The sequence below is a fragment of the Antrostomus carolinensis genome, unplaced genomic scaffold, assembly GCF_000700745.2.
Source record: "Antrostomus carolinensis isolate BGI_N321 unplaced genomic scaffold, ASM70074v2 scaffold8441, whole genome shotgun sequence".
NCBI classification, from domain to species: domain Eukaryota; kingdom Metazoa; phylum Chordata; class Aves; order Caprimulgiformes; family Caprimulgidae; genus Antrostomus; species Antrostomus carolinensis.
The window spans coordinates 6009-25326 of NW_010296274.1; the positions used below are offsets into that span (position 1 = coordinate 6009).

The 19318-nt window shown below is 50.3% G+C and overlaps 2 protein-coding genes across 2 annotated transcripts in view; both read right to left on the bottom strand.

Moving 5' to 3' along the window:
* GNB3 (G protein subunit beta 3) overlaps positions 1-3050 on the bottom strand; it is a 5322-nt gene extending 2272 nt beyond the window's left edge. Inside the window, exons 1-7 of the mRNA XM_010178219.1 lie at positions 2994-3050; positions 2379-2417; positions 2106-2212; positions 1931-1994; positions 1650-1812; positions 1482-1548; positions 339-540 (exon numbers count right to left, since the gene is read on the bottom strand). Of these exons, the coding sequence (XP_010176521.1) occupies positions 339-540; positions 1482-1548; positions 1650-1812; positions 1931-1994; positions 2106-2212; positions 2379-2417; positions 2994-3050 (699 nt within the window). The remainder of the gene's footprint in view (positions 1-338; positions 541-1481; positions 1549-1649; positions 1813-1930; positions 1995-2105; positions 2213-2378; positions 2418-2993) is intronic.
* Positions 3051-9995: 6945 nt separating this feature from the next.
* The window catches only part of P3H3 (prolyl 3-hydroxylase 3), a gene marked incomplete at its 5' end in the record, with an annotated part of 10858 nt that continues 1535 nt past the window's right edge, over positions 9996-19318 (bottom strand). The window contains 11 exons of the mRNA XM_029087531.1: positions 9996-10335; positions 10632-10772; positions 11201-11276; positions 14342-14459; positions 14630-14780; positions 15779-15874; positions 15996-16120; positions 17289-17347; positions 17560-17612; positions 17958-18047; positions 18337-18470. Of these exons, the coding sequence (XP_028943364.1) occupies positions 10123-10335; positions 10632-10772; positions 11201-11276; positions 14342-14459; positions 14630-14780; positions 15779-15874; positions 15996-16120; positions 17289-17347; positions 17560-17612; positions 17958-18047; positions 18337-18470 (1256 nt within the window). The remainder of the gene's footprint in view (positions 10336-10631; positions 10773-11200; positions 11277-14341; positions 14460-14629; positions 14781-15778; positions 15875-15995; positions 16121-17288; positions 17348-17559; positions 17613-17957; positions 18048-18336; positions 18471-19318) is intronic.

Here is a 19318-nt window from a genome sequence, read left to right on the forward strand (position 1 = left end):
CTGTGGTCCTCAACAGCTGCTATCTGCAAAGCTGCACCAGCACCTGTGTCAGGGAGCTGAGCTCCACAGGCCACGGTGTGCTTGCTGAGTCCAAGTAGGGCTTTGAGTCAGACCTAGGATGCTTCGGTGCCCCAGTCCCTGGGAAGAGCCAGCCTCCAAACTTCAGTGAACTCAGGGCCTCCCAGCTTGAGGCTGGATCATGAAGCAGATCTCCTGAGACCCTTGTTCCCCGCACGACTGTTGACAGCTTCTTTCAACCTTGTCCCAAGACCCTGTTTCAGAGCTGGCCCACCTTCCGTTTTCCTTACCCCCCACCACTGTGCAGAGAGCATACGTACGCAGATGGCATTGATATCGGACTCGTGCCCTGAGAAGGTCTGACGGCAGGTGCCCTCCCGCACGTCCCACAGTTTGGCAGTAGCATCGCAAGCCCCAGAGATGAAGAGTTTGAAGTCTGGGGAGACAGCCAAGCTCATACAGTCTCCGGTATGACCCAGGAACACAGTCTTCTGCTGTCCCGTCTCAATGTCCCAGAGCGCGCTGTGGGAGAGGAGAGAAATTCTCAGAGCCAACCCAGGCAGAGCAGATCTACAGCTGGGTTGAGGAGCTGTCCCACTCACAAACAAAGGGAAGGAAGCTACAGGCCTGGCTACAGCACGTGCAAATGAGTGAGAGCATTGCTGGAGTCAGCTGGATACAACAGGAGATACCTTCACAGCTGCTGCTGGTCATACCTTTGCCAATGCAGAGTTAGACTAAGGCTGGGGGGTGCGAAGTTTGGCCACATTCCCATAACTGCACCAGTTGAAGGGAATGCTGAGAGGAGGTAAGAAGGATCTACAGGCAAACAGCTGAAAAAGGTCTGCTGTACCCACGCTCGTAGGGTGCCCAGGCCATGTTCACTGGGATCCTGCGCTATGGACAGGCAAACAAGCCCTGGGTAACCACGATGGAAATGCCACATCCTGACTCAGCCTTGGTCAAGAGGTTTTTCCAAAGCAGGTGTTGGGATGGGGTGGGTGTGAATAACACCTCAGCACTGTTCAGAGCCACAGCACAGCGAGACCTGAGAGCCAGGAACCAAAGTATCCAGGCACTCACTAGCTTTGCAGGTGTCCCTTGCACAGTGGGTAAGACTTGAGAAGTTGGAGCTTGTATGTGAGCTTCACATAAATTTACCATGTTTTGTGTCCTGGGATAGAGGACATTTTGCTTTGTGAGAGCTGATGACATGGTCCCTACCACTTCACCAATAGACCTGCATCTTGACCTGTCCTCAACCAGGAGAAGAAGCACATGTTCTGCCAAGGGAGGAAGAATGGATCTGGCTTCCTAAGGTGCTCTGCATGGCTTCCCTGTGTGGGAGCAACTTGTCCTTAGATAGTGGATTGCTGCAGAGCAAAAGGAATGCGTGTGCTGATGTGAGCTGTGCCTCGAAGAGCCAGAGGCCATGTCACTAGGGTGCGGAAGGTAACACTCACCATGTGGTATCTCCAGAGCTAGTCACAATATTGTTGTCATCAAGAAATCTACAGCAGGAGAGGTAACCTGGAAAGGGGGAACAAGGACATATGAGAAACAGGACAGGGCTAGAAGAGTGAGGTGTGGAAGCGGAGGGCACCCAGGGTGCAGGCAGGCAGCACACGCACCTGTATGGGCTGAGAGCTCCCTGCTCACTTTGACATTGCCTTCACGAGTCTTGAGGTTGTAGATGGAGCACATGTTATCAAGGCCCCCACAGGCCACAAAATTGCCTGAGGGGGCATAGGCACAGGTCATGACCCAGGAAGAACGCAAAGGGATGGCATGAACCTGGGAGGAGACAAGAAACCACGTCGGGACTCTGGCAGCAGAGAGAGCAGGACAAGGGCACCAGCTCCAAGGGGACCCACTCCAGCATCCTGGTTTGCTGCAGCCATCTGAATCCTACCTTGTTAGTTGTGTATGTGTCCCACACAATCAGTTTCCCATCTTGTGAGGCACTGACCAGAAGTCTGTGAGGGAGGAACAAGATCATATTAGTGGCTCTCTTCCCATCAGATCCTTCTTGCCCTTCACACCCACGTGCTGCTCTGCACCCAGCAGATCAGCAGCATCTCTCTCACTTGGAGTCCGTGGACCAGTGCATGGCGTAGATCTTGGCCAGGTGCCCACGCAGGGTCCTTCGGGTCCGCATCTGAATGCGGCCAACAACCTCCACTCCAGACACAATCTGAGGAAAGAGTAGGCAGGGGAGGGGGAGAAAGAATTAATCTTGGACTGGCAGGAGCTTTCCTGCTCCCCATATCTCTAACTCCTAACTCTGCTTCCCAACTGTAGACAGTCCCTGTTGGAGTGGAGCTGACATGCTCACCTGCCTAGCCAGCTCTGTCCCTTACCTGAGCAAGTGTTGTGTCTGCACAGGCTTTCCGGGCATCCTGGAGAAGAGACAAAAGCAGATGAGACAGAAAAAAGCCATGTGATGAAGGCAATGGCACATGAAATTCAGGGGCATACCCAAGAACCTGGGGGCTGCTAGAAGTAGGACCTGTGGCTTTGCTGTGTTTGGACTGTGGCCAGCACAGGGGAGTCCTGGTCTGTAACCAGAGCACCTCAGCACCAGTCAAACATCAGGAAGGTGAGCCAGAAGCTACTCAGCATCCAGTTGCCATGCTATACCCTTTCCATGCATCCTCCCCCCTGGCAGGACACCAGCTGCCTTGCAGACAGAGCGGGTCCTGGGGATGTTCTTTGCTCCCCTGCAGACAGATGCCTGTGGCCAGTTCCTTCTCACTGTTGTAGAATCGCCGCCTTTCTCCCTTCCTCTCCCCCTCTTCCCCCCACCACACTATGAAGATCTCCATTAGCACTTGAAGGGCTGTCCAGAACTGCAGGGGGCTCCAAGGATGTAGATAGAGAAAGCTCAACTCCAAGTTGTAACTAAGGAGGGGAACTTGGGGACTTCCACACAGGATAGACACTCTCGGCAGTTTCCTGACTGTTGCCAGCATTACCGCAATCTGCTTCTTCAGCTGCTCAGCCTCCTGCTTCATCTGTTCCATTTCCCCCATCTTTCTGACCTAGGGGTGGGTCCTCCACGTGGAGCAGCCTTGATTCTGGTGAGACAAATCAAAGGAGAGAGGTGTGAGGTAGAAAGGGCACTAGTATGACTGCCAAGTTATGCAAAACGTAGGCATCTCTGATAAGGGCTTGGCAAGCATTTCTCGGCTGAATGGTTGGTAATATCATGATGTATCTGGTCAAAGCTGTTAGTGTTTGGGAAGATTGTACTGGGCCTGATGAAAGGTCCATTTGGTCTTATATCCTCCTTACTTGTACACTGGGATGCTGAAGACCTCCAGAACTTCTTTCTGAGGTTCTAGCTGCACTTGCCCCCTCAACTTTTTATTTATAACCTCCCCATTCCAGGCCCTGCCAAGTCCTGGGTCCTCTTCATCAGCTTCTCCCCATCCATGGCCAAGCTGTCCATCTCATCTCTAGGATGAGAAAACTTGATGGAGGGAGCCCAGTGGCAAAGCATTACTGGTCAGTGCCCACCAGCTTTTTGACTACCAAAGAAATCTAGGGGCTGTTGAGGTGCTCTGTCAGGGTTCCACTCTAGTTTCCCATCAAAAAAACCACAAAAGGTGGGTAATGATCTAAGAACAGCATAAGCAGACAGTTGTATTTCTCCTACTTTCCTAGCCCCAGCTTTTCATTGACTTCCAAAGCTAGAGGCAGCATTACTCTATGCAAGTTCTTGACGGACTTTACTTCTATGCATTTGTCCATACGCTTTTTGCACCCAATGCTGAAATTTAGCATCCTCCATGGTGAGGACTTCCACAGCTTAGTGTCATGCTTGGCTAAGAAGCTCCTGGTTCTCTTATTCCGAATGCACTAGTTCCACTTGGTCGTACCTAGCTTTTGAGTTGGAAGAATCAGCAAATAACTGGTCTCTACTCACCTCAGCATCAACTGTTTTTTTATAGATCTTTGTCATATCCATCTCTTTTACAGACTGCAGAACACAATTAGTCATTCCTCCCATGTAAGCTGTTACATCCTATTACCTCTGTTGTTCTCTAAGCCCTTTTTGGTTGTTTACAGAGTGTAGACACTACATTTTTGCAGAGAGGGCAGTGAACCAGAACTGTAATCCATATTCAGGATACAGGGGTACCATATGATTATGCAGCACCTCTGTTTTGTTCTCTCTTCCTTGTTATGTGCACTTAAAACTTCAACAGTGATTCTAGCATTTTCCAGTCTTGGAGAAAAATCTGGTCTTTACTGCTTCAATTGTTCTCCTGGGTAGGTGTGAGTGTCCATCTCTGCTCCAGGAGTTCCTCATCATTAGAACCAGCGCTTTGCCCCAAGGCCAAAAAGTGCTCCAGCAGCATCTGCAGAATTTCTCCTGGTCCCTGTGGGTCTCATTTCCTCCATCCTCTTCTGGCCTGTTGCCTGAAAGGCCTTGTTTCTTACAGCCAATGGGGCTTTGGGTCCTCCCAGGCCAGGCTGCTCTCTTGCTGCGGGCAAGCACATGCAGGCAGCTCCCAAATCCCAGCTTTCCTTGCTGCTTCGTCCAGCTCTTTGAGTTTCCCCCCAGAATCTCTCTGCCTTTCCTTTCATAGAATCATAGAATGGTTTGGGTGGGAAGGGACCTTAAAGCTCATCTAGTTCCAACCCCCCTGCCATCAGCAGGGACACCTTCTACTAGACCAGGTTGCTCAAAGCCTCATCCAGCCTGGCCTTGAACACTTCCAGGGAGGGGGCAGCCACAGCTTCTCTGGGCAACCTGTGCCAGTGTCTCACCACCCTCACACCAAAGAATTTCTTCCTCATGTCTCATCTAACTCTCCCCTTTTGCAGTTTAAAACCATCACCCCTCGTCCTGTCACTCCCTGCCCTTGTCCCTCCCCAGCCTTCCTGTAGCCCCTTCAGGTACTGGAAGGCCGCTATAAGATCTCCCCAGAGCCTTCTCTTCTCCAGGCTGAACAGCCCCAACTCTCTCAGCCTGTCCTCATAGGAGAGGTGCTCCAGCCCTTGGATCATCCTCCTGGCCTCCTCTGGACTCGCTCCAGTAGGTCCATGTCCTTTTTATCATCCTCCAGGCAGAGTGAGTTTCTGCTTGGTCAATGACTCCTGAGGCATGAGTTGAGCAGAGGGGAAACAGGGAGACACAGGTGTCCCCCAGCTCCCAGGAGGCATGAGCTTATCCCAGAGGGAGGCTATTTCAGGCCATACTTTGCAGATTAAGACTGGTACGTACTGCATAACTGTGCCTGATTGAGTGACACTGGCCATGAAAACCCACCTGAATGCATTCCTCCTCCTTTGGGAAGGAGCTGGGCAACCCACGCGATCTCTCAACTGTCTGGCAGACTGGTGAGATGCTGGGAAAGGCCTTGCAGCTTTCAGTAGGGGGCTGCACGTCCTCCTTATCTATCTCTTGTGTTTGTCCCTCAGCTTTGATGTGCAGTCAAGCCCCGCAGACTGTGTGCAGCTCTAGTTGCTGCCTCCCAGCACAGCAACTGTCAAACTTAAACCTCCATCTGCTCTGGTGGAGACCAGCCCTACCATTGTTGTCCACACCTTCCCCTTTCTCAGTTTTACCCAGGACTGATCCTCTGTCTCCTCCATCAGCCCTAACTGTTAAATTGCCTTTTCCTGCTGGGCCACCTCTTCCCTCTAACTCTCTCCTTCCAGTCTCATCTGCTTGGTCTCCAAGCTTTCCAGCCTGTCATTTCACACACCTTTGGCCATCTGAGATCAGTGTCCATCCACTTGCCCTAATCTGTCTTTGTGGACTTCTGGTTTTGCCCAGCCAGACCTGCATGGAGATGGGAGCAATCCTCCTTCCAATTCCTGCTCCAGGTGAAGCTGGCTGCACACGTCCTCCTCATCACCCATCGGATCCCCAGTCTTCCTTGCATCTCTCATGCTTTTGTACTATTCCCTTCCCTTCCCTGGGTGTTTCTTCCTCAACGCTGGCACTAGCACGGGAGAGCTGGTTCACAGGCGCCTGCTCTGTGAAGTTGCACAAGCAGATGAGGGTCTCTCAGAGCTGGCAGGCAGGTCAAAGGGCAGGAGCATGATGTCAAGAATGGATAAAAAGAGCTAAATACAGAGAAGGTGCCGCTCAGGTCCAGGACTCTGTCCGAACCTTTAAATCCCTTTGAGGGAACACTCTAAATGAAGTTGGGAATTGTTCTCAGCCTCAGAAGGACAAGGAGTCACAGATGAGTGATAATAGCTCCAGCTTTGCCTGTCACCTCCACCTGTCACATCCCAGAGCAATTTGCAGAGTGAGTTACCTGTTCCCAGCACAGTGCAGCTGCCTCCCAGGTGTGCAAAAGAGCAGCTCATCATGGTCATGTAAATTTAGGACAGGAAATGGGGGAAGAACAGAGGAAAGAAGAACGGAGTTTGGAGTCTGGCCAAGGCACGGTCCTGCTGTGACCAGTGGGACTTAGGGATGCACATTTCTTGGGGATCTGCGGATCAGCTCATGGTTGCTCATGGTAGCTGCCCAGCCTGGTTTTAATGGGGAAGGCTTCTAAAGGGTGCACGCTCAGTGCTTTCTGGAAGTAAGGGCTCTTTCAGGTGGATGCTACGCAACAGAGGAAAATGAGTCCTTAGATACTTTTGAAAAAGCAGTTCACCACCACCAGCCCAGCATTGCAAAGAGCTTCTGAGAGGAGGACCTCGGCACCAGCACTGCTCCACAGAGTTGTATCTCCTGCAAGCATCACTGAGGAGCACAGCACGGCCAAACAGAGCCTGGGCTTAGTCAAGTCATCTCTTCTGAGCTCTGCCTTGGCTGTGCTCATCCAGTTCATAGTTCTTGGCTTTTGAAACCACATTTCATTTCTTCTGCTATCCAACATGACGGTTCTTTCCCCTCCTGCCTTTTTTTTACAAACTTGCTGGAGGCACCTGCTGTAGCACTTCTGTTTGGGGACAACCAGACCCATCTTGAGCCCTTGGGTGTCTGCTCTTAGCAGACCAAACGCCTCTGCTGTGTTGCGAGGCTGAGGGGAGTCTGGAATCATCCACCTTCTGCCCTTTGCTGCCACACCATGACTTTTCAGGGCAGTGGCTCTGTCCCTTGCACCATGTCACAGCAGAGGCCCAGCTGGCACCCCAGGGGCTGTCCCACTGAGCCACCTGCATTGCTCCCTTGTGAGAATCAGGGTGCAAGTGATGGGTGGAAAGAAAGAGAAGGTGAACCGCCTTGTTTCCTATCCTCCAGGTATTTTCCCCCACACTGAGGAGGGATTGGTCCCCCTGGGATGCTGGGAGAGGGCTGCAAATAGAAAAGGGAAAGGTGCAGGAGGGAGGATGGAGTATTAATAGTCAGCATCCCTGGGTCTCTGTGTAATCCCTGGCTGGCCTTACACGCTCAGCCTGGTGACCCTGGGCTCCTTGCAGAGCCAGATACAGAGATGATCCCCCTCTCTTGTGGTGGAGATCAAAGGCCAGGGTAAAATTACTCTACTCTGCTCCTTGCTTTCTGAGAGCTCCTTCTCCATCCAGAAAAGCAGACAGTTGCAGAGAGGTGTACACAGGAGCACTCCGGAGTGCAGGACTGTGCACAGGTAGCAAACATCAGGTCCCTCCAGGGAGGTGCTACCCTCCTGTTCTAGTCTGGAAACTGGTGAGATTTTCCTGCAAAGGGGAGAATGAGCAACGCCATCCCAGTGCAAAGCCCCTCATCATCATAAAGACATCTCAGTGCTAACCCCAATTCCTTCCCCACCATGATTTTCCCTCCCACATCCTCAGGTGGGATCAGTCCACATACAGATTCCCCACAGAACCACACCAGGAAACCCAGCGTCCCAAGTGCCAGGCTCACCCAGGGGACCTCAGGAATCAGAAGGCGGCAGCATCCTTACCGGGATCTGTAGAGTGAGGTGGGTTTCAGTCCCCCCTGGATGGGACTCTCAGGGCCTGCCTCCCCCGCTGAGAATGGCAGAAGCCCCTTGACCTTGTGTGGTCTCCAGTCAGTCTTGCCCGTCAACCCAGCGAGTGCCTTGCTCCCTCTCTGCTCCTCAGCCTCTCCCAGGACTGATCTCCCCATGGGGAGCTGGAAGGCTGTGGTCGGGAGGGGTTAGGGGAGGGCTGATTCCAGGAGCAGCGTCAGGCAAATTAAATCAGACACCAGAGACTTGGGGAAATCGGATTGGGACGTAATGCAAAGCAGGTGGATGGGGAGGGGTGAAAAGAGAGAGTAGCACGCTGCTCCTGAAGGGAAAGAAACCATCACAGGCGGATTGAATCCCTCTGTTTATATCAGCAACAAACTAATAAAGTGGAGATTAGCCAGAACAGGCTGGGATTATCAACCACAGGGGCAGGGCTTGCTGCACCTCACAGACCACAGGAATTCCCATTTTCCCAAGGACAGTGTGCCACTCGTGTCCTGGGCAGGGCAGGAAGAGGGATGGTGCCACCCATGGTGGCCCTGCCAAGGGAAAACCCATGGTAGGGCCAGGGTCACACCCTCTCTGGGCAGCAAACTGGGCTTTGCATGGGGAAACCAGAACTGGGCACAGGGGCCAGGGGTGGCAAAAGATTTGGTGGCGTGCCTTTTGGCAGCCACTTTAGTGGGATGCTGCGAGGGGATTATCTTGGCCTCAATCTCTTTTAATCTCTCCCGCGGCTTTGGCCCAAGCCCGAGATAAATACCTTTTAACGGATCTCATCTGACGTCAGGAGGCCATCAGTCTAATCACCCAAGCCACCTTTGGCCAAAGCAAGCCAGAGATGTGGACACTGGCCCCTCACCCCGCAACATGCCCTCATCAAGCAGGAACCATCCAGCATCCCCATGTAAGTCATCAGGATGGACGTGTGAGCGCTAGGATGTGAGGGAGTCTGAAATGCACACATCAAATTGCCTTTTTCCTGTGACCCTGGGGAGAATGGGAGGCCAAAAGGGTCACCAATGTAGGCTTCCCAAGCTTGTGTATTAAGGAAGTGCATGGATTCAGACTGAGGAAAGACTTCCCTTTCCACAGAAAGCGATGATGGGATCACCCACCCACCTCTTACACCACTGGCCCTGGCCCTACAGATTCCTTCCATCTGAACTGTAGCTGGAGGGGTCTCTGTGCACAACTTTCCTCCAGGCCTGGGTATGTCATGACTGCAGACTGATCTCTGGCTCTAATGCTTCCCAGGAAAAAGGTCACTGCTCTTTTTGATACTTCATAACCACCCCATTCAATTCCTGTCTGGTTACAATATAATCTCATCTCGGGACACTAATCCCCAGGGCAGTGACAGCAGATTGTCTTTGTATCAGGGTGGAAAATGATAAACAAAATTCTGCTTTCAGGGGCAATTTGGTGCATGGAGAAGGGGAAAAAAAAAGGCCTTGCTGCAAGGAAACATGGGTATACATCGCTTTTTCTTTAAGAGAAGCAGTCCCCACCCTTTCCAGGGGCTAGTCATGGCAGAGCTGACTTTCTCTCTTGCTCTCCTTTATCGGAAGTAGCTGGCATCTGGGCAAATACTTTGTTTGTTTTCTTTCACTGAGGGCTCAATCTCCTTCCATCATTTGTTAATTAAATTTCCATCAGCAATGAGCATGCATGTCTCCCTCCTGGTGTACAGACTCAAGCTACTCAAGCTCCCACCAACATCCGTGTCCAGCATTTTGCTTTTATTCCATATATTCACAGTCCCTCACCTTCCCTCTCTCAGAGCAGTTGCGAGGTTCTGGAGTGTGCAGGTATCTAGGAAATTCAGAGGCTTCTGTTTTGAGTTCCTGAATGTAAGACAGCCCTTGTTGAAAGACCCCAGGCTCCTCCTCCTCCTCTTGGATTTGGCCCTGGATGACCAAGCAGCTGCTACTGAGAGAAGCGGGGTGAAGAGAACCTGCCTTCTCACTTCTGAGTGACACAAACACTTTGGTGAGGCAGTGAAGAAAGCTCCTGGTGTCACTGACTTTAATACTCTGTCCCTGCTCCCATCTTTCAGCTGCTGGGGTGTCACAGAGAAGAAAGCTGCATCCCTCCCCATCACTAAGGCTCTAGCATGCTAATACACTGCTCCAGGCCTCGGTGGTCCTGGTGCCACCACGACCTGCCAGGCCATGGTGTGTGCCAGTCCTGTCTCCAGGGCCCTATGCGCTCAGAACTCATCTCTAACCCGCAGCTCCTTGGGGTGCTGTGTCCTGTCTGAGCCAGGCTTGTGTCTCCGGCTCATGGGCCTGGCTTCACTGCTGGGAATGGGAGGCTCTGAGGAGGATCTGCCGCTGTGATCAGCCCTATGATGTTCTTCTCCATCAGGCTGGTCCTGCTTCATGTCCCTCTGCTCCATCAGCTCCTCTGCCTTCACTCGCTCCTGCAGCCATGGAGACAGAAACCATGTGAACCCCTCCCTGCTAGGGTCTTTCTCCTGCTCACAGGGGCTGACGAGACCCATCTCATCGTTCCCACACCCATCCAACCCCCACCAGAGCCCATTCTCTCTTGCGAGACCCACCACAGGCTGGCCCCTCCACCAGGTACCTTGTCAGAGGACAACCCTCAGCTGAAGCACTAGGCCCTGCCCCATGGGAAAGCGCACAAGCCATTCCTCAGAGGGATTTGATCTAGCTTGGAGGTACTTGTACCCATTTCTCCAGCGTGGTGCTTTACCTGCTCAGCATGCTCCTGGGAGTGTGTGTACCAGAGAGCAATGGCACACCGCCTCCCACGGCTCACTGCCCACACGCCATGGGGGTTCTCCTTGCCAGAGCTGAAGGCTACCAGCCTCCCACACTTAGGATGCACCTCAGCCTGCCAGGCGAGAGAGAAGAGACAATGAAGACAGCAGCCCCCTGCTCCGGGGTACATGGGCCTTCTACAGAGGTCATGCTGCCTCGGGGGATGTGGAGCAGCAGAGAGCCACTAGGCATCTGCTGCCAGTCTACGAGCAAGATAGACCTTGGGGACTGACAGAGAGAATCAAAGGGACAACCTACGTCACAGACACCCACAGACTGGAAGAGCTGAGCCTGGAACTTCTCAGCTAGGATGGAGTTAACCTCTACGCTGTCTGGGATTTGCCTCAATTTGCCTTTAGTTGCCCCTATTTGAATCTGCCACAGCACCAGCACTGGATTGTTTTTGGAGTGGTGGGATCCAATAACCAACTAGTTTCCTCCCACCCAGACTAAGTCTCACTCTCCGTGCTCCCTCCTTCTTCTGGCCAGTCCTAGACTTACTGTGACAGTCACAGTGTCCATTTCGGTGAAGAAAAGGCCCCCACCTTGGAAGTCATCATTGAGGTAGAGAATGCCACTGTGAACAAAAAGAAGAGGGACATATGGATAGTGAAGCTCATTCCTGCGAGGTGCTTCTCCACCCTCTTTGTCACAGGAGGCTGTGACATTTGAACACATTTGAACCTGTGGTACCTGAATGATACCACAGGTTCAAAAAGCAAGCACACCAGTTAAAAGGAGAATCCATTTGGGGGTGTTAAATACAGCAGTGCCTGGTGCAGGGGAGTCCCTGAGCTGCACGCCACAGGAGGCCAGGAGAGTACTGCAGGGAGTGAGCTCTCTGAGCTTGTCCTGTTTGGTTTTGTTTTCCTTTATTTTTAAACCTTCTGCAGCATGCATCTGTGGTACTGTTGTGACAATGCCCTGCACTAGACGGACCTTGGTTCTGACCTGGCAAGACATATTTTATATTTTAAGATTGAGAATAATCCAAAGCATAGAAAAGGAGAGTGATCAGCAAAGAAAGCCACGTGTTAAGGGTCAAGGAACTGCAGGGTAACATCAGAATGGTCAAAAAGAGGTTTGGTGGATGCAGAAAATAAAACTAACCCAATAAATTTCTTTACTAATGTTAGACAAAAAGAGAAGTAATGAGGTCACTGTGCAGTGCAGGTGAGACCACTGTCAACTAGGTAAAAGAATGGACCACAAACTACTTGAGTTCCTCTTGATATTCAATTAAGCTGATATAAAATGTCAGGGGCTCATTAATGGGACTAGGAGAATGAAATTGAAATCAACACTGTGGCTGCTGAAGTAAAACATAAATGACATAAGGACAGTGAGATGGCCAACTCTGGAACCCAGGATGTTATAGCTCTTCTGCCATATGGCTTTAGTAACCCTGTGAAGTCAGAGTGGTAACATGACTGGAGAAAAGCAAGGATAGCTCTCACAGGCACGCGGGGGCAGGACGGTCAGGATAATGGTTGAAGTGTGAACAGGCCTGGTAGCCTGATCTCAGTAGTCTGCAGGGCTTTAGACTCCATTTCTGAGGAGAAGGATAATTGAAGGACAAGAGGTGAATGGAAAATTATCTTAAAAGGGGTACTAAAAGCAGATTGGGCCAGCTACACAGTCTTTGACAGAAGAGTTGATTTCCGAGGGAAAATCACTGTGCTCAATCTCAGCAGTTTGGACTCTGGCAGAAGTATGGAGAATGGTGCCACTAAAGAAATTACTGATCGTGGTGGTTTCACTTGGCTGGCACTTGGCTAGCAGCCAAACACAGCAGCTCACTCACTCCCCCTTCCCCCAGGTGATAGGGGAGAGAACTGGAGGGGTAAGGGTAAGGAGACTTGTAGGTTGAGATAAGAACAATTTAATAATTGAAATAAAATAAAACTTAAAATAATATTGATGTTAAAATAACAACAACAACAATAATAATATATGAAAATGTATGACACACAGTGCAACTGCTCACCACCCACTGACCAAGCCCAGCCCGTTCCCAGATAACGATCCCGGAGGAGCGACAATCCCAAACTGAAACTGCAATCCTGGAAGAGCGAGAGCCCGAGTGAAAGCCAGAGAAGCAAGAGAGGAAAAGACCCTCACTAATATATTGAACGTGACATTATATGATATGGAACATCCCATTGGCATATTCAAATGCCAATCTAGCTTATTAATTTAAATATTCCTCACCCCCTTAGATCTTGTGTTTGCAGACTAACAAAACACGAACTCCTTCACTGGTATGCCATCGGTGTTTCTCTCATAACAAATCCCAGGCTGAAACCAAAACACAGCGCTATTCTAGCTACTAAAAAGAAACCCAGCTCTGTCTCAGCTAAAAACCTGGACACTGATGAATGCAGAGAAAGTGAAGAAGACTGTGTGAACAGCACGCTGACTAGTGCTCCGCTGGCACTGTTCACCTGGAGGAGGAGGAGCACAGGGACTCCTGCACCCCTGGGCCAAATCCTGTTCAATAGTTTCATTAATGACCACAGCACAAACACACAGAAAAGATCCAGGAAGTCTGGAGCACAGGGACCTCTTTCAAAAGTACACTGGAAGAGCTCACCCCTTGTGAACTGTTTGGTCAATCACACTTCACCCTGCAAGAAGACAGGAATACTCCTAGAAATAGCTCAGTGGCATAGATCCCGGGAAGATATTTTAATATACATTCAAGCAGAAGTCAGAGAAGGTCCCTACCCAGGGAGGAGTGAGGTGACAGGACAGCTTTCCCACAGGAGGGACAGAGATTAACCAGTTACATGACAGAGCCTGGTAACTTTACAATCTGACTAAACCAAGTTAACATCTATATCAGAAGGGAAATTAACTCATTGCTACTGGAATTCCCTCTAAGTCCTACATTCTTACCATAGGCTGCTCAGAGATTTCTGCTCTGGATACAGCTACCACTCAAAGAAAAAGCAAATAAGGTTCCTGGATGCCCAGGCATGGGACATTAAAGCGGGGGAATCAGCTGTAGCAAACTGACCTAATTTGGCTCCATTGTGCAACAACTGTTACCATCTTTAAAATACATTTCAGGTTCTTGCAGAGAAGAGTAACAAAACCTACCACAGAGTGGAAAAAAACTCTCACATGGAATGGAGAAACTGAACACAAAGTATTGGCAGTGAATCTTGAGAGTGATGAAAGGAGAGAAACCAAACTACACTGACCGCTCAAACAAAGGAAATGCAAAGAGCCTGGTTCTCCCTTTCCTGTAGCGCATGGAAAACAGTGAAAGAAGGAAGATGATTAGAAGAAAGAGACTGTCATAAGGGCTGTCAGGAACTGTAGTACTGTGGTAGACCCACAAGACAGCAATATGATATCATGGTTATAGTTCATGCGGCCTCCCAGCCTCGTTCTGCTCTCTGTTAATGCTAGCTGTGAGGAGGCAGAAAGGGCAGATCTTCTTACCAGCCTAGGGAAGGTGTTTCTCACCATGTGCTGAAGCCACTGGTGCAGCCTTCTGCCTGATGCTACAGTCCTGGCTGGCTGTGAGCCAACAACCCATCACCTGGTTTCTATAAGCAGAGCTCATCCTCTGACAGGGCCAGGAAGACTTTCTGATCTCCACATGATCTAATGCAGTTCCCCTTCTTTCCTTACCTGTAGTCCCTGTACACGTAGGCAGGTGGTTCTCTCCAGCACTCTTGCCCCTCAGGATCCAAGAGACAATTATCAGCATGGACAGGATGACTAAGATCCATGCGACCTTCCTGTTCCTCTGAAAAGGGAAGTTACAAAAATGAATATGGGCATTTTCAGTTTCAAGAAAGAATAAGGCAGAGAGAAGGGGGCCCAGTGAATGGAAGACAGTCTCCTGAGAGCACGTGGCTGGTACTGAGAAGGAGACCCTCTAGGAGACAGGGACTAAGAGAGTGAAAGATTCTTTACCGTCTACAGCCGTGCGGCACACAAGGTGTGTGAATGAGAAATGGAGTTTCCTCCCAGGAGTAAAATAGGATTCTATGATTCTCCGTGATTTCTCACTGGCCCGCAGAAGCAATCTGGCATCTCTCCAGTCCACGTCCCCATTCTGGGCTAGCTACAAGTGAAAAACAAGCCTGTTAGAACACTTACATACAAAGACACTCTAAGAAACGATACACGTACACAGTACAGAAGAGGCCTGTGTAAAGTCCTGTGGTCACACATGTAAGAAAAGAACATATTTTCCCAGGTAAAGGTAAGTCAGGAGTACAGCTGTACATTAGAGCAATTCTTTCCTTCTACTCAGCACCTGAAGCTACATCCGGAATGCAGCATCATTTGGGATGCCCTAGTACACAAGGGACACCGGCAAACTGGAGTGAGTGAGTCTTCAGTGATGGATCTGAAGATGGCAGGGGTGCTGGAGCACATGACTCAGGAAAAGAGGCTGAAGGAGCTGGGTTTCTTCAGCCAAGAGAATAGAAGAGAAGGCTGAAGGAGGATCTAACTACAGTCTCCTGTCACCTAAAAGGGGATTACAGAGAAGATGGAGCCAGTCTCTTCGCAGAGGGACACACTGGAGAAACAAGAGGCAAGAGACGAAAGCTGCAGCAAGGGAAATTTTGGCTAGGTATAAAGAAAACTTCTTCTTCTCCCTGGCAGTGGTACAGCACTGAAACAGCTACCCAGAGAGGCTAGGGAATCTCCACCCTCGGAGGTGTTCAGGCCTGTGCAAAGCCTTGAGGGATGTCATCTAGCTTTGGAGTTACCATGCTGTGAGCAGCAGGAGGGACTAGAGATCTCAGAGGCTCCTTCCACCTTAATTTATTCTCCAATTCTAAGCTAAGCATGTCTGTAAGACTAGCACACAGGCACAACAGCAATCCCAAAACCCTGTCTCACAGGAGAGAAAGCACTTGTCAAGCCCTCAATGTACAACGTGCCCAGACATGATTGTGGAGGAAGAGGGTCAGAGGAGATCACACATGTGCTTGTGAAGAAGAGAACACACACATGACCCCATCCAGAGTGCACTTCAGAGAGAAAAACACTCAGGTGGCAAACACTCTTTATGGACAATCAAGAAGGTGACAGATACACAGAGCCACTTACCTGCACGGCCTTCAAAACGGTTAACCCTTCAAATCTCTCATGTGGGGTGTGAGGCGACCGTCTTGCCCGGTAGCCATCTCCTGCTTCTCCTGCTGCCTGGAAGAGAAGGATTCAGATGACACACACTAGGCTGCCATTTCTCCTCCATGGAAACACAACTCTGCCTGCTGAGGTGGAAAGTACACATCCAGGAGCTCCTACAAGACCCAGGCCTCACCTTTGTCAGCTGGAGAAGGTCCTTGCACTCAGACTCTGTCAGCACTCTGTCGAACACAACCCTCTGGGTTCCATTCATCTGGCGGGAGTCCATCGTGACAGCAATACCCTCAAAAGGCAAAGGACCTGTTGGAGAAGCAAGTACAGATAGGCATGAGCAAGCTTTGGACAAGAATCGCTCAGACACCAACCCCCAGCCTGGATGAGGAAGTGTAGAGACACTACACATTCACTGAGAAGACAGGACAGTTCCCCAGAAGTGCCCAATCCTCGCAGACCTGGGCCACTTGCATCCCTCACATGCTTCAGGGGAACCAGAGCATCAGCTGGGGAAGCTGGCCTACAGCGAGTGCTTCAGGAGCCAGCAGAGACTTGGGGCTTGCTGGGAGAGCAGCAGGGAGCTGGGGAAAGGTGAGTGCACTGTGGATCACAGCAGAACAGGTCCAGCCTACTGGGGTGAGGCTCTGGAGAAAAGAAGCAGGTAAGCACCTCCATGAACCCTCCTTTGAATCACACATCTTATCCCAGAACTACCTCTAGTGAATCTTTCTACTTTCTCCAACCCGCAAAGAGAAGTAACGGGTATTAGTTGGTGATCTGATCTTTTGATCTTTGGCCTTTTTCCCTTCCTCTGACCTTTGGATGGCCAGGAATGCTCAGGCACTCAGGGTCTCAAAATTATCTACTCTCCCACATATCACAGCAGAGAATCACTTGGGGTCACTTCAGGCAAAGACTCCAGGACAGAGCCCTGCAAAAGGCTGTGTGTCCATGCATAAAAATAGAGGATCAGACAAACACAGAGCTCCACACTGCAGTCTACAGCATTCAGCCACAAACCATTCCGACTTGTTTTTCAGGGAAAGACTTGCCCAAGCCAAATCGTCTGTTTCAGTTTCCATTTTCCCCCCTCTCTCTTTGTCCCCTTCAGAAAAATGTTGTTTGAAGTTGGGCTGGTGGAGTTGAAAACCAGGTTTGGTGTAGACACTCCTGCCACACTGAACAGGGAGCTGCATGTCCACAGGCTTGTCACGTATTCAGGCACCACTGCTCTCAGCTTCTCCAGCCACAGTGCTCTTTGAGTTCCCATCCCAGAGATGTACGCAGCGAGATTTTGCAAGATTACACATGCATCAAAGAGGGAGAAAAGAAACAGTGAGAAGACTTGCTGAGCCATTCAAGTCAGACTGCAACTATGCTAGCATTCAAATGTCTGAGGATGGAAGAAAGGACAGCACTTAGCCCGGCTAATCCTGGCTGACTGCATCCAAGTTCTTTAAGCTCTTTTACTCACCCCTCTTCTCCCTCTCTTCCACATCCAGAGTTTCCTGCTTTTGCTTCTCCTGATCCTCTCTCGGGAGCAAGGGAAAAAACAGAGACCAGGGCTGTCAGTACACAGAGCTATGCCTAACCCTCCTCTGTGGTAGCATTTCATACCCTTCCTGTTCCTGTTTTGCCCACTCCTCAGTAGGTATTACTGTTCCTTGTAACACCCCCACCAGTCAAACCCCATCCTCTACTTCCAGCATTTACATTTCAGTCCTAGTCAACTTGGTCAACCTTACCTGTGTTTCTCCCTTAGGGTTTCAGGAATCAGCTCATCTGGAGTCCAAAGATCCTGTAAGAACAAATGCAGACAGTTCAGTACACAACAAACTTCTCCCACATTGGATCATGTCAAATGGCTGGTCGCTTATCCTACTTCTCCAGTGAATATCAGACCAACAGTTCTGGCACGCTTCTGATGACAGCCAGATTGGGCTAATGCATATGGTTACAGCAGCAATTTCAAACTAACTTCAGTCCTGGAGCAGTGGAAAGGCCTTAAAGATCCACCTCATAAGGACTTGGGGGTTCTTCTCATCAGCATTTGATCCTTTCTGGATCATGTGCTACTAAAGTGATTCTGGTAACTGCCTTGGTGAAATCAGAGCAGGAAGATTAACATGATACAGTTACTTACAGGGTCGTTAAAAGTTCCTCCTAGATGCTCCACTGCATAATAAATCAGCTTCTTCTCCATCAAAGATCTCCGCACATACTGTTGAATACTCTGAGGAAGGAAAGAGGCTGTCAAACAACCACCCCACAAAAGACATCCCCATCCCTGTCCAGGGCAGAAACCTGCCCCAACACATTGCTGTACACTATGAAAGCCTGGTTCTGTCCTGAAGGGACCCCGCCTGGCACATAGTATAAGCAAACTCAGGCTCCAGTTTCTTTAGTCCTGGGCTTGGCACACATCTGCAGTGAAACCTATTTCCCTTTTTGTCTCCTGGGCTGTGATCCTGTTGTATGGGACAGGGGAGGGACAAAAAATACAGACCTGGGGTTGTAACTACCTCTCTGGCTGTGACAGTTGCGTCCTCTCCCAGCTCTGTGCGATACTGTTTCATTTTCTCCAACATTGGCTCATCCATGGGATAGAAGAGCAAGTAGGAAGCAGCACATTCAGCAGCCAGTGCCTGGTTCCCAACTTGGGGGGGGACAGAACAGAACAAACAGGTAAGTCACTGAAAGACTTGACGTTAGCAGCAAATGCGTACAGGCCAGCAGCACCCAACGTCCCGGTCAGGATGCGGCAGCAGGAGGCCTTACACTGAGCACACATCAGTCCCTGCCTAGTTGGGCCTCTACCCAGTGATGGGCAGACAATACAGGCCTGGTGAAGAATGAGCCCCCTTTCAATATTTATTGGGAGCTCATCCAGAAGAGACAGAGAAAAAATAATTACATATTTCAAAGAAAGACAGTCCCACCTCCCTCACCCAATAGACATGATGTGGAGTCTGGGGTCTGGAGGCTTCTTTGAGATACAGGTTTTATGAATGATCTGACAGAGGAGATCATCCTCTGATGGGGCTGTTCAGCCTGGAGAAGAGAAGGCTCTGGGGGGACCTTCTAGCAGCCTTCCAGTACCTGACAGGTGCCTATAAGAAAGCTGAGGAAGAACTGTTCACAAGGCATGTAGCAATAGGACGAGGGGTAATGGTTTTAAACCAGAAAAGGGTAGATTTAGGTTGGATATTAGGAAAAAGTTCTTTAATAGGAGGGTGGCAGATCACTGGAACAGGTTGCCCAGAGAGGTAGTGGAGGCCCCATCCCTGGATTCAAAGTCAAGGTTAATGGGGCTCTGAGCAACCTGCTCTAGCAAAGATGTCCCTGCTCACTGCCCTTCCAACCGAATACATTCTATGATTCTATGACTTGAAACGGAAAGTGCCGGAGGAAAGAAGTGGGGACAGCCACACATTACAGAAGCTGCATAAGGAGACTGAAGCAGACCACAGGAGACCTCTCCCAAGGTTGCCAAAGGCTTGGGCT